This window comes from Rhinatrema bivittatum, chromosome 2 (assembly GCF_901001135.1).
Source record: "Rhinatrema bivittatum chromosome 2, aRhiBiv1.1, whole genome shotgun sequence".
In the NCBI taxonomy this organism is placed as follows: domain Eukaryota; kingdom Metazoa; phylum Chordata; class Amphibia; order Gymnophiona; family Rhinatrematidae; genus Rhinatrema; species Rhinatrema bivittatum.
In genome coordinates this window covers 36,723,246-36,737,970 of record NC_042616.1, presented here as the reverse complement: position 1 = coordinate 36,737,970, position 14,725 = coordinate 36,723,246, and the positions used below count along the sequence as shown (strand labels likewise).

At 45.1% G+C, this 14,725-nt stretch overlaps 1 protein-coding gene across 1 annotated transcript in view; it reads left to right on the top strand.

Moving 5' to 3' along the window:
• LOC115083836 (zinc finger protein 850-like) overlaps positions 1–14,725 on the top strand; it is a 92,639-nt gene that overhangs the window by 5,926 nt on the left and 71,988 nt on the right. The window contains exon 2 of the mRNA XM_029587862.1: positions 7,428–7,554. Coding sequence (XP_029443722.1) covers positions 7,428–7,554 — 127 coding nt within the window. The remainder of the gene's footprint in view (positions 1–7,427; positions 7,555–14,725) is intronic.

Below are 14,725 nucleotides of genomic sequence, written 5' to 3'. Positions count from 1 at the left end.
GTCCACTGGGGAGAATGTGCTGCGCAACCCCAGAGGATGGTTTCAGTTGGCTTCAACAGCTGAAGAAAGAAGGCAGAAGAGGAGTGGTCTGAGGCCTGGACTCCAAGGCATGGGTGTGACCCTGGGCCAAGGCCGAGGCCCAGGTATTGGGATTGGGCCTCTGGGCCTGGGTCCAGTCTCCAGACTAGGTCAAAGTATTGGGCCTGGACCAAAGACCCAGCCTAGGCTGAGGCCCAGGCATCAGAACTGTTCTCCAGGTCAGGTTCCAGCATCAGAACCAAGCTTCTGGGTCAGGTCCTGGCATCGGGTATGGGCCAAGGCCCAGGCGTGAAGGCCCAATCTCCAGGTCAGGTACTGGCTGAGACCCAGGCATCGGGCATGGGCCTGGATTATGACTCTGGATCCCTGGAGCAGGTACATTTTTTATAATTTTGGGATCTCGGTCATGGCTCTGACGTTGGACCTGGGCCGAGACCCTTGACGTCCCACTCGGGCCTAGGCCCAGATCCTGGCATCAGGCCACGGCCTATGTCTAGGCAAGGCTCTGGCCTTGGGCCTAGGCCAAGGCTCCTGCGTCACTCTGACCTAGGCTGAGACCCTGGCTTTGGTCCTCAGCCTTGAGCCTAGGCCTGACATATCAGTTTTGTTTTCAAAATGAAACGTGAAAACCAACAAAATTTTGTCAGATTTTCAATCATTTCACTTTGATAATGAAATGAAACAAAATAGGAAATTTCGCCTAATTACCTATTTCGTTTCTCCCGAATGCCCATCCCTAATTTTTAAATAACAATAAAGATGAGCTTACAAAAATGACAATATATTGTAAAACAATGTAAAGAGACAAGAATAAATGTATAAATTCTGTTTAGAGAAGAAATCACCAACAGCAGCCAAATACCAAGTCACCTGAGAGATTCAGCCGGTCGTAGAACCTTCGTATTAGTATCAAAGCCATCTATGAGGAATAATGAAGGAGAAATGATCTATATGTACATATGTAATGATCCTGGACCTATAGTATGAGTATGTCAGAGTGAAAGAGATATAATAGGCTCAGAATAGAAATAGGAAATGCGTTGGCAATTTGTGATGATAAGGTCCCTGACTCAAGCAGTGAAACAAATACACTGAAGGAAAAATCAAATGGTGACTCTCATAGAATGAAAAATGCCGTGAAAACACATATTAGAGTACACATGACAAACAAATTGAGGAAATATGGTGTAAATTCATGGACCCTTGTGCTGTGGCAAAGTTGGCTCAACCTACAGGGAAGTCCTCATAGGTCCTCACCAACAGCTGGTGGATCTATGCTGGGAAGAGACAGTTCAGGAGCTTCACCTATACCAACCCCTTTCCCCTCAAGTTGAGCCTTTGGATTCCAGAGGCCGGCAGGTCTTAGGCGAGAGTCTTTATGGAGCAAGCGCAAACATCGGTCCAGTATCAAGCTAGAGTCAGAGGCAAGCTGCAGACTAGGAGAGTCAGTGTCCAGGAAAGATTGGTCAATATCCAGGCAAGAGTAGGGGTAGGGTGCAAGCAAGAATAATCGAGTCCAGGCTAAGGTTAGATCTCAAAGTCAGTCAGAGAGTAGGTGGAGGAGACAAGGGGATGGACTGATGTGGGAGGACAGGAAGAAGGCGAGGCTGGGCTGGAGAGACAAGTCAGACTGAGTTGGAGAGATGAAATAGGTTCAGGAATGCAGGACGAAGCAGCAACTCACACTACACACAGTTGTAGCCGACGATGTTGTAGCCCTGATGTCATTGGAAGGCACAGAGGACCCATTCCCGCCATGGGTCCTTTAAATGTAGTACAGTCCAGTGCATGCACACCTAGAGGAGCTGTGGAGGGGAGTGATGATAGCAGTGATCTGCAATGGAGCAAGCACCCAGTGGCGTCCCACCGCAGGGGAAAGAGTCTAGCAGGTCAGCTGCATCGGGAGGATGCCATGGCTTGCGGGGCCTACCCACAAGCTGCAAAACTTAACAGTACCCCCTTCTTAAGCCCCCTCCTCGGGTCTGGGGCTTTAGCTTTGAGGGAAATTAATGGTGGAATTCCTTCACCAGAAGAGGCGCATTGAAATCGGCTGCTGGCTCCCAGGAATTCTCTTCTGGTCCATAGTTTTTCCATGCATTAAGATATTCCAATCTATTGTGTCGCCTGCAAGAATCCCAAAACCTCCTGTACTGCATAATGAGTATCTTCTTCTGAAGAAATGTCTGTGGGTTTGGGAGGCCGTTCAGATAGCCAAGAGAGAACCACTGGGGCAGATTTTCAAAGGCTACGCGTGTAACATACGCGCATAAGCCAAGAAAATCTGCCCCTGCGCGCGCAAGCCCCGGGACGCGTGTACGTCCTGGGGCTTGCAAAAAGGGGCGTTCCGGGAGTGGGGCCGTGGGCAGGATGCCGGCTAGGGCGCGTGATCGACCCGTGCCGAGGGATGGCGTGCCGGCAGCCGGCCAGCGCACGCAAGTTACGCCTGCCCAGAGGCAGGCGTAACTTTTGAGATAAAGGTCAGGAGGGGGTTTTAGTTAGGGCTGGGGGGCGGGTTAGATAGGGGAAGGGAGGGGAAGGTGGGGGGGGGAGCAGAAGGAAAGTTCCCTCTGAGGCCGCTCCGATTTCGGAGTGGCCTCGGAGGGACCGGGAAAGCCATCGGGGCTCTCCTAGGGCTTGGCGTGCACCCCCTTGCGCGCACCGTCCCCGGATTTTATAACATGCGCGCAGTTCCAGAGGCCGGCATGTCTTAGGTGAGAGTATTTATGGAGCAGGCGTAAATGTAGATCCAGTATCAGGCTAGAGTCAGAGGCAAGCTGCAAATTAGAAGAGTTCATGTCCAGGCAAAGGTCGGTGGTGGGTGGCAGGCAAGAATAATCAATATCCAGGCAAGAGTCAGAGATAGGCTGCAAGCAAAAATAGTCGAATCTAGGCTAAGGTCAGATCCAGAAGTCAGTCCAAGAGTAGACAAAGGAGACAAGGAGAAGGACTGATGCGAGAGGACAAGAAGGAGGCAAGGCTGGACAAAGACAAGACAGGCTGGGATGGAGAGACGAGGCAGGTTCAGGAATGCAGGATGAAGCAGTAATTTACACTACACACAGGTGGAGCTGACCCATTGCTGAGGCGAAGGAAAGAGTCCTGAGAAGCCCTATATAGGACTGGAGCACTGACATCATCAGAAGAAGCCATGGGCACATTCCTGCCATTGGCCCTTTAAATGTGGCACAGTTCAGCACATGTGTCCTCAGAGGAGCTGTGGAAGGGAGTGATGATGGCGGCGTCCTGCAATAGAGCAAGCATCTAGTGGTGTCCAGCTTGCATGGGAAAGAGATCGGCAGGTCAGCGGCATCGGATGATTGTCACGGCTCAAGAGGCTTACCTGCAAGCCTCAAAACATAACAAATGGGAAGAAAAGAAAGAAAAGACTATAGGGAAAAGTCCAATTTTAACTGTAATTATTGGTGGTTTTGACACAAGATACATAGTTGATACTGATTCGGACATTTCAACAATCATGGCGAGTCATTATTATAAAAACTTTGAAAACACTGACTTAAAGTTGCTAGTTAGGTAAAACTGACTGTGTAGCCAGTGGTACAACTCTTTCAGTTCTTGGATATATTGAAGCAGATGTTAAATGTCTTGGCCAGATAATACCATCATGGTGTATATTTATTGTACAGAACAATAGAAAAAATGGTGGTAATGCAGAAGATAAAGTTTCTGGGATAGTAGGCATGAGTGTCTTACAGCAACTAGAAGGGCTATTCAAGAATCTCAGAGTTATCTGGAGAAAGAGGAAAAATGAAGGTAATGATATTCTAACTGATATTCAATAAAGAAAGTGATATGAACTTGCCCCTGAAAAAACTCAGCTCAGTAAAAATGTTAGGAAAAAGTCACAATGTCCCACCCATTTCTGAGAAAATCCTTCAAGGAAAATGTCAAAATTTCAAAGGAATGAAAACAGGTCCTGGCCCATAGTAACTTCTTTCCCATAATAAGTTTGCCTGAAACCTTATGGTGGCAAATCTTTTGACAGTCTTGGGATGGGCTAGTGCCAGAATGGGTGATGAATACTGGGACAAGACTGATCAGAATACCTCCCAGAATCAAAGTAGCAGAAGTGTCAAAACCTTACCAAATCATTGTTCCTGACTTATTAAGATTAGAGCCAGAGGGGAGAAATATTGTTGTGTGGAAGATTGATTCAGTAATCTTGAACAAAATATCTTTGGACGAAGTGGATATGGCAGATATTCCCAAGGTAAAGGTAGATTGGGACCAGCTCTCTATTAAACAGAACATGAAGCTGAGGCAGTTACTGATTACAGATCAATCTTTTCAACTGGCAATAATGATATTGGTTATACGGACTTAATAATCCATGAAATCAACACTGGAGATGCTATTCCAATGAAGTTAGCAAATAGCATATTTAAAACAAATCAGAGAAAATTATTTTTCACTCTGTGCACAATTAAGCTCTCGAATTCATTGCCAGAGGATATGGATAAGGCAGCTAATGAAGCTGGATTTAAAAAAAAGGTTTGGATAAGTTCCTAGAGGAGAAGTTCATAAACTGCTTGTCAGAATCCAGCTGCCTTCCCAGAATCCCCATCTTTGGAGCTCAGTGCACGGCAGGGAACCACCAGTGGGCATCCTGACATATACGTTATTAAGACCTGGCAACACACATGATTCTGCGCACATTGGAGGGAGAGCTGGACGTTAACCCCAATGATGATGTCACATGCTCCAGACTATTTAGCTAGTCTGAACCAGGACTCTTTGCCTTGGCAACAAGTTATTTTGGCCTGTTCCTGGTCCCTGCCTTGCTTGTTGTGCCTAGTTCTGGAATCTCCTGCCTGCTCGCTGTCTGCCTGGACCTCGGACCATTCTAGTTTTGTCTGCTTACTGGCTGCCTGAACCTTGGACTGTTCTGGATTCTGCCTGCTCGCTGCCTTCTCAACACCGGACTATTTTGGATCTTGTTTGACTGCTGCCTGCCCAGACCCCGGATCGTCTGTTGGACTCTTCTGTTCCCCGGTTGCCCCGAAGTATGCTAATATCCGTCTCTCTCTGCTTCCCTGCTCAGGGATCTGTCGGGATCTCCGGACCACCTGCATCTGTGCCTTCTCTGCTGAAGCAAATATGGAGTAGCTGTAGTGATCGCTGGTGCCTTCCTGGTAATTCTGCCCATGGTCAGGGTAGCCTCTTGTGTTTGCCCGTATGCCAGCTTACATTACCTCACCACGCAGGAGTCCACATTATCAATGCCAGTCTGAAAGGGCTTCGGAGTGGCTGGAGGGCTGCCCCCTACCATCATCAAGGGCTGCCATCCTAACAGTTTGCTGAGGCCATGGACCCGGCAGAATTGGCTGCTGTCCTTGCCATCCCTGGAATGGCACAGCGTATACAACAACAAAACGTGTTGGAGCAAGAGACAGGGGTCTTGGAAAGAGTTGCCACTCTTATGGATTCACACTCTACGCAACCTGTACCGGTTGTCATGCCGCCTTTACTGGCACTACTCTTTGGCGCACCGCTTCCACACTTCCCTCTGCTACCCAGATATGGTAGAAATCCTCGTGAATGCTGGGGCTTTATCAACCAGTGCCATATGTATTTCGCTTTGCAGACTGTACATTTTCCAATTAAGAAAGCCAATGTGACCTTTATTCTGACTGTGCTGGTGGGTTCCACTCTGGCCTGCACCTCTCCATTGTGGGAATGGGAGGACCCTGGATGGCTTCCTCTGAGAATTTCGATTGATCTTTGATGAACGGACATCATCTGCTGCATCTGATCCCTACAGCTTTGCCCTGGTTCTCGCACCATCGGCGAATATGTGGTTCAGTTTTTGACTTTGGCCTCTGAACTACAGTGGCAGGACGATAGTTGGATATTTTTCATCAAGGTTTATCTGAACCTCTGAAAGATGAGCTGACTGAATGGGACCTGCCAGAAGAGCTGGAGGATTTCATCAGACTGGCCATTTGTCTTGATCTTTGTTTGCGGGAAAGGGCTAAGGAACGTAGCCAGGCTTGACGGCCGATATGCTTAGCCCCCCCCCCCCCCCCCCAGTTTCAGTTGCCAGTGGTTCCTCCTAGATCTCCGTCTATCAAAGAGAACCCTGAAGAACCCATGCAAGAGGATCGTCTTTGACTTTCACCAGAAAAACATCTACATAGGAGATCACTTAACCTGTGTTTATCCTGTGCCGGTTCCAGACACTATGCTGGCCAGTGCCCTCTGCATTCGGAAAAACTCTCAGGCCTAGGGATTGTAAGAGAGGCCTTTCTAGGTCAACCTGGTCTCTCGCCACAACTTCATCTTCCAGTGAGTATTGTTCTTGAGAACTCCAAGATTCATCTCCAAGCCTGTCTGGATACTGGAGCAGATGAGAGTTTAATTGACAAAGTGGTCGTCCTGCAGTACCAGATTCCTAAGGAACCTCTGGCAACTACCCTCTCGATGTATTCTATTTCTGGAGAGCCTTTACCTGATCTAGTGGGTGAACCATGAACCCACTCCGTATGTGGATGGGCCTCTTCCACCAAGAGACTATTCGGTTCTGTGTATTCACCAAAACAATTGGAGAAATAATTCTTGGTCTTCCATGGGAAGTAAAAGAATATCCTGAGCAACCAGAGATGTCTAATAGTGAAAATGAGGAAGACATATAGGATAAGGAGGAAAACTCTGAACAATTAGATAAAAAAAAAAAAAAATAGAAGAGAAACCAGAAATAATTTGGTTGCTAATACCCAAAAATATATCCTCTCAAATTGTTGAAAATACGGAGTATGAGCCTCTAGGTGATATAATCGAAATAGAGGGTCCAATATTCAAAGCCTGTTCTGCGCTATTTAGCCGGATAAGCGGGACTTATGCTGCTAAGGGGAGCGGCTGCTGAAAATGCACACACGTTCAACGGCTACCACTTAGCCGTATAGGTCCCTTATATGGCTAAAAAGTTAGCCGCATAAGAAGTGGGCGCGAAGAGGGCAGATTGGGGTAGAGTTATTCAGACTTATCCGCATAAGTTGTACGACTATGCTGAGACACGCCACACAGCAGGTCTAAAGTTAGCCGGTTAGACTTATATGGATAAGCACTCGGTTCCATGCATATATTCAGCAGCATAGCTCTGCCACTAAATGTGCATCGTAACTTAGTAGAATACGTTTTTAACTGGCAAAGTTACTTAACCGGCCAGTTTTGAATATTGACCCCAGAGATTTTAGATGAGAACCAAGAGCAATGACAAGGGGAAACTCTCTTGTACAGAATACCTCAGTCGGTAGGTTGGATTACATTTACACCTATGAAACTCTCCCCCTGCCCTTCTGAGCCCCAGCACTGGGAGCTCTCCTGATGAATGTGAAGTAGAAGGTGCTGAGTGTTTCTTGTTTGTGTTTCAGGTCTCAGTAACCTTTGAGGACATCGCTGTCTATTTCTCCCAGGAGGAGTGGGAGGATTTAGATGAAGGGCAGAAGGAGCTTTACAAGGAGGTGATGAAGGAGAATTATCAGACGCTCAGCTCACTGGGTAAGAAGGGACATTTAATCTTTTTTTTCAGAAAAATATTTTTGGGAGGGGGAAGAACTGAATATTATTTAATTTATAAACTGAGTGAAAGCCTCTATTATTGCAGCTCACTATTATCCAGGCCTTGTCTGTGATATTTTCCAGCATAAAAGCTTGAGAGAGAAGTAAATGACATCCTGGGCAGAAAGAAAAAAAGAAGAGGCTTAAACTGGCAATGATAAAGTCACAAGATAAAGGAAGAAAGGGCTTAAAATATGTGGAGGAGGAAGAGAGTGAAGGGAGCTGAAGGAGGAGGGAGAGAAAGATGGGTGAGAGGGACAGGACCATGGTAGAGGAGAAGAGTGGATGAATAGGAGAGGGATGGGAGAAATGCAGGGAGGTAGGAGGAGAGAATGAAGGGAATGTGAGAGAGGGCAGGAGGGAAGAAGACGGGAAGAGCAGAGTTTGATAGAGGACAGTAGAAAGGGTAAAAGGATGGAGGAGAGAAAAAGAGGAACAGGAACAATTTAATGGTGAAGGGGAGAAAACAATGAGAAGAGATAAAGTTGAGGATAAAGGGAGAAATATAGGAGGATGTTGGGGGAATGTGTGGGATGGGGACAATCATAAGAATAGGGGAAAGGAGCAGGAAATATAAAGATGGAAAGAAATGTAAGGGATAAAAAACAGAGTAAAAATAAAATGGATGAGGGAGAGGAAGAGAGCAGGCTTGTCACTCATACGGTCCTCGTGACACAATCCAGCCTGCAGATGGTTTCAGTGTGGCCCACCAGCTGCACTGCTGTCACTCCTTGCTTTCCACATCTTCTCTCATCTTATTTGATTTTTCAGGGGGGAGGGGGGGGAGTGGAAGCTGTTGATTGTGATTCAGATGTTTAATTTTGAAAATCTCAGCAGAAGGAAAGAGGGGCTTATGGATCTGTGCTCCGGAGGGGCCACAGGTCAAGCTCAGCTACAGACACACAAACACAGATTATATCTTTTATTAGACAGTTTATGAAGCTACCAGAGGTGGCGGTAGTGAGTAGAAGATGGAGCCCGGCTGGGCTAGTATTCCTCAGGGCACTGGAACAGCGGCTTCTCCGGTAGCAGTGCTGTAGGAAGAAGAACTGAGAAAATGAGTACACTGAGATATTCAAGAGTCCCCAGTATGGAGAAGCCCCAAGATAGGGAGAGCTGGCCCTCGAGGAGCGAGTACCAGATCCCTGGGCACAGAGACTCGTTGGCAAGTACTCACGCAGCAGTTCTCCGTGGAAGATGGCACCGGTGCTGGAACAGAGGCAGGCCCTCGAGGAGCGAGTACCTGGTTCCAGGGAAACAGCTCTGAGGAGTAGATGGTAGTAGTACTCACAGATGGTGTCTGTAGCGAATTCTTCCAAGTAGAAGAGGAGATGGACACAGGCAGTGAGTCAGGGAACATGGGCCCTCGAGGAGTGAGTACTGGTTTCTGATAGCGACCTGAAAGAAGCAGAGAGGCCCCCGAGGAGCGGGTACCTCGTTAACAGCAAAGAGTCCAAGTAGAAGTTGGAGGCAGAGTAGCTGGGTACGGAGAGCGAATCCCATCCGTGGGAAATCCCTTGCTAACTCAAAGGCTAGCAATAAACAACAGGCTTAAATATCTGGGCAGCGTGGCGTCATCACAGGGGGACACCCCTGAGATTCACGCCATAGAGGAAATAAGAATGAGGGCCGCGCAACGCCCTAAGGTACCTGAAGAGCATGGCAAGAGGCAGCGCCCAAGCCGGTCTGGGGACGGCGGACAGATGCCGCGGCAGCCAGACGTCCACAGGGAGCAGGAGGAGTCGCAGAAAAAGAAAGGTAGGCGGAGTGAAGCCGTCAGGCTGCGACGGTTGCAACACCATCCCTAGGGAGAGAGAGAAGTTTAACTCTCTGTGCAGCAGCTTAGTATTCTGGCCATCTGGAAGGGGTATTCTGCCCATCCAAAGGACACCCTGCACACCTGGGACTCTGTTTTTTCCAAGCCCTGGAGGGCAGAAATTCCCCTGGCTCTGGCATTAGACATTCCTGATAAATAATATATAAATACCTGTGTATAATGTAACTCAGTTTTATTACTCTTTTAATTTAACACATATACAATTCACAATTTATATTTATTTATTTATTTATTTAATGTCTTTTTTATACCGATAACCGTTCACACATCGTATCGGTTTACAGTTAAACAGGAACCATTGGGCAGAACCCTTACATATAACATTGCAAACAGGTTAACTTTTGGGCAGGGCCCTTACATAAAATTGAGAACAGCAAAATCACTATATACATATCACCAAAACTATATACAAAAGATAAGTACATAAATAGCCGAGTCAAAGTACAAAATCGATAGGCATACAACGTAATCCGAGAAATAAATCATAAGTCGCGTATCAGATTCTAGGAGAATCACTTATTTAATCAGTAAGGATTTATGTAATGGGAGGTGATGTGTGGTAAGCTTGCTGGAAGAGCCATGTTTTCAGTTTTTTTTTGAAAGTGGGTGTGTATGATTCCAGGCGTATATCAGGAGGCAGGGAGTTCCATATAGAGGGGCCGGCTAGGGAGAAAGCTCTGTTTATAGTGGACGATAATTTGAAAGATTTGATAGGTTGTGCACGTAGGGTTCCTTGGAGGGCAGTACGTGTGGGTCTATTCGAGGTGCGGGGGAGGAGTGGGGGGTTAATCCAATTCAGGTTAGAGTTCAACAGACTTTTGTGGATGATGGAACAGGCTTTATAGAGAATTCGAGAGTGTATAGGGAGCCAATGAAGTTCGATGAGTGTAGGGGTGATGTGATCTCTTTTTTTCGTGTTTGATAGTATCCTGGCGGCAGCGTTTTGTAGTAGTTGTAGGGGTTTGATATGGGTAGCGGGGATGCCTAGAAAAAGTGCATTACAATAGTCTACCTTAGATAAAATGATAGACTGTAGTACAGTGCGGAAATCAGAAAAGTGTAGCAGTGGTTTGAGTTTTTTTATGGTTTGGAGCTTAAAGAAGCATTCCTTAATGATAGATTTAATGAAAGGTTTGAATGTAAGATGGTTATCAATGAAAACACCAAGGTTGCGAACTTGTGATGGGAAAGTTGTGGAAGAGTATGCAGGTGGGATGTCTGGGAGCGGTGGCCTGTTAGATATAATTAAAAGTTCAGTCTTGCTGGGGTTTAGCGCTAGTTGCATGTCATTTAGTAATTTGTTGATGGCTGAGAGACAGGATTCCCAGTTGCGAAGGGCAGTAAGGAGAGAGTCAGAGAATGGGAAAATAAGTTGCACATCGTCCGCATAAATAAAATGCTTGATGTGGAGGTTAGTGAGGAGGGTGGTAAGGGGGAGCATGTATATATTAAAGAGGGTGGAGGAGAGTGAAGAACCTTGGGGCACACCTTGGGGAAGACTGATGGGGTCAGATTCATTGTTATCAACTAATACTGTGAAAAGGCGATCCTGGAGATACGATCGTATCCAGGAAAGGGCATTGCCAGTGATCCCGATGCTCCTGAGGATGTTAAGGAGGACATCATGATTGACTGTGTCGAATGCCGCTGAGATGTCAAGCATGGCAATCAGATAAGAAGAACCTGAATCTGTACCTCTGATGAGGGTATCATGTAGAGAGAGTAGCAGGGTTTCAGTACTTAATTGCTTTCTGAAACCGTGTTGTGTGGATGGGAGAATCTTGTTTTGCTCCAGGTGATCTGAGAGCCGTGAGTTGACAATTTTTTCAAGAACTTTAGCTAGGAGGGGTAAGTTAGAGACAGGTCTGTAATTAGATAAAGTGTCGGGGTCAAGATTAGGTTTTTTGAGTAGTGGTTTCACTACTGCTTGTTTAAGAACATTGGGGACTGTGCCATGCTCTAGGGAACAGTTAAGGATATTTGAGAGGGGTTTGGCAATCACCTCGGGGATAGCTAGCAGGAGTTTAGTGGGGATAGTTTCGGAAGGATGAGATGATGGTTTTAATTTTTTAAGGATGTTTTGTACTTCGAGAGAGGATGAAGAGTCAAAAGACGAGAGGGAGACTGGAGAGTTGATGGTGGGCAGATAAATATTGACGTTATTATGTGAGAATTGTGCAGTGATGGAGGAGACCTTGTTTTTGAAAAATTGAGCTAATTCATTGCAGCGGTTTTTAGAGGGATTGGCTGATAGTTGCGTGGGGGCAGGAGAAGTGAGGTCCGCCACCATGGTGAAAAGGGCCTTAGGGTTGTATTGCATACCATGTATTTTTTTAGCATAGTAACTACGTTTAGCCTGGAGGATGGAGTTTCTATATTCGTGCATTCGCTGGTAGTATAAAGTTTTGGTTGCAGGGGATTGATATTTGCGCCATGACCTCTCAGCTGTTCTGAGTTGGATTTTCAGATTCCTAAGATCAGGCGTATACCAGGGTTTTCTGTTTCTACGGTTTGGGTTAATAGTTTTCGTTATAAGAGGGCAATGTTTGTCAGCAATGTTGAGGGTGAGATTGATCCAGGTAGAGAAGGCATTGTCTGGGGATGAGGCGTCAATTTGGTTGTCTATGTCAGCGCATGCTTGTGAGATGGTATCTATATCGCATGGTTTGCGAAATTTAAAAGAAAGGGCTGCTGGGGGGTGATGGGGGACATTTGCGGGAGAGAGAGTTTAGTCTGAATCAGGGAGTGGTCAGACCAAGGTACTGTGTTGCATGTAGGGGGATTGTTTATGTTGATGGGGGAGTTGACAAAGATCAGATCAAGTGTGTGGCCAGCTTTATGTGTAGGAGCGTTCACGATTTGTTGGAAACCCATTGCTTCAAGAGAGGAAAGGAATGCTTCGCATGCTGGAGATTGCGGGGAGGTGTCCACGTGTAAGTTAAAATCCCCTAGGAGAATTGTGGGTATGTCAGGGGATAGAGAATTTGCAAAAAATTCGATAAGAGGAGATGAATCTTTCTCCAGTAGGCCTGGGGGCGTATAAATGAGACATAGTTGGAGCGACTTAGATTTGAAAAACAACAATATTAAAACCAATATAATCACTCATACCACATTCACACATGCACATTCACATATCACAAAAAAGGTATCACAAAAAAGGTATTGCACCTAACTCTAATACAATGATTCACCTATTTCCAACATATTAAAATACATGCTACATTATACAATCAGAAAGCACCCGTTGTATGTTATATATTCCATTTATCATACAATCCACCCTTATTTCTTATTAATCTCTCTCTAAGTATCCTTTTAAACAACTCCCTCTCAGTTCCCTGTTATATTCAATACTTAATTATAAACTCCCGACGAAAAGCTTCCGTTTCACCAAGGAGGTGGATTGTATGATAAATGGAATATATAACATACAACATACAACTGGTGCTTTCTGATTGTATAATGTAGCATGTATTTTAATATGTTGGAAATAGGTGAATCATTGTATTAGAGTTAGGTGCAATACCTTTTTTGTGATATGTGAATGTGCATGTGTGAATGTGGTATGAGTGATTATATTGGTTTTAATATAAATTGTGAATTGTATATGTGTTAAATTAAAAGAGTAATAAAACTGAGTTACATTATACACAGGTATTTATATATTATTTATCTATATGATTTATACCTGTGGGTTACCCATATGATGTTATTTCTATTAGACATTCCTGCACAGATTGAGGAAAAGTCTGTAAAGAACATATCTATGGTGCTGTGGACCAGTATTGTGCCATTTTTCAACTATTTGCAACAGTAAAGATGTATTTGGACACTAACACAGTGGCTCCTTTGACTTTTTGGCACATAGAGCACAGCACACAGGGTATCAGAATCTCCCTAACCCGGGAAATTCCAGAGGGAGAGTTACTCACCCTGCACTGGGAACCAAGAGGACTCCTTTCATCCCCCAGTTGAATGAGCCTACACCCAGGGAAGGAAGAGAGGTTAGAAAGGAGTGGGAGGCAGGGGTGGCGCTTTATGTCCAGGATGGCATAGAGTCCAACAGGATAAAGATCCTGCATTAGAATAAATGCACAATCGAATATTTATGGGTAGCAATCCCATGCATGTTGGGGAAGAGTATAGTGATAGGAGTATACTACCATCCACCTGGTCAAGATAGTGAGACAGACAGTGAAATGCTAAGAGAAATTAGGGAAGCTAACCAAATTGGTAGTGCAGTAATAATAGGATATTTCAATTACCCCAATATTGACTGGGTAAATGTAACATCGGGGCATGCTAGAGAGATAAAGTTCCTGGATGGCATAAATGACAGTTTTATGGAGCAATTTGTTCAGGAACTGATGAGAGAAGCTGCAATTTTATATCTAATTCTCAGTGGAGCACAGGATTTGGTGAGAGAGGTAACGGTGGTGGTGCCACTTGGCAATAGTGATCATAATATGATCAAATTTGAATTAATGATTGGAAGGGGTACAGTAACTAAATCCTCAGCCTAGTGCTAAACTTTCAAAAGGGAAACTTTGATAAAACGAGAAAAATAGTTAGAAAAAAACTGAAAGGAGCAGCTACAAAGGTAACAAGTGTGCAAGAGGTGTGGACATTGTTAAAAAATACCATTCTAGAAGCACAGTCCAGATGTATTCCACACATTAAGAAAGGTGGAAGGAAGGCACAGTGATTACTGGTTAAAAGGTGAGGTGAAAGAGGCTATTTTAGCCAAAAGATCTTCATTCAAAAATTGGAAGAAGGATCCAGCAGAAGAAAATAGGATAAAGCATAAGCGTTGGCAAATTAAGTGTAAGACATTGATAAGAAAGGCTAAGAGAAAATTTGAAAAGAAGTTGGCTGTAGAGGCAAAAACTCACAGTAAAAGCTTTTTAAAATATATCCGAAGCAGAAAGCCTGCGAGGGAGTCAATTGGACGGTTAGATGATCGAGGGGTTAAAGGGACACTTAGAGAAGATAAGGCCATGATTTCTTTGCTTCGGTGTTTACTGAAGAGGATGTTGGAGAGATACCTGTTCCAGAGAAGGTTTTCATGGGTAATGATTCAGATGGACTGAACCAAATCACGGTAAAACTAGAAGATGTGGTAGGCCTGATTGACAAACTGAAGAGTAGTAAATCACCTGGACCAGATGGTATACACCCCAGAGTTCTGAAGGAACTAAAAAATGAAATTTCAGATCTATAATTAAACATTTATAACCTATCATTAAAATCATCCATTGTACCTGAAGACTG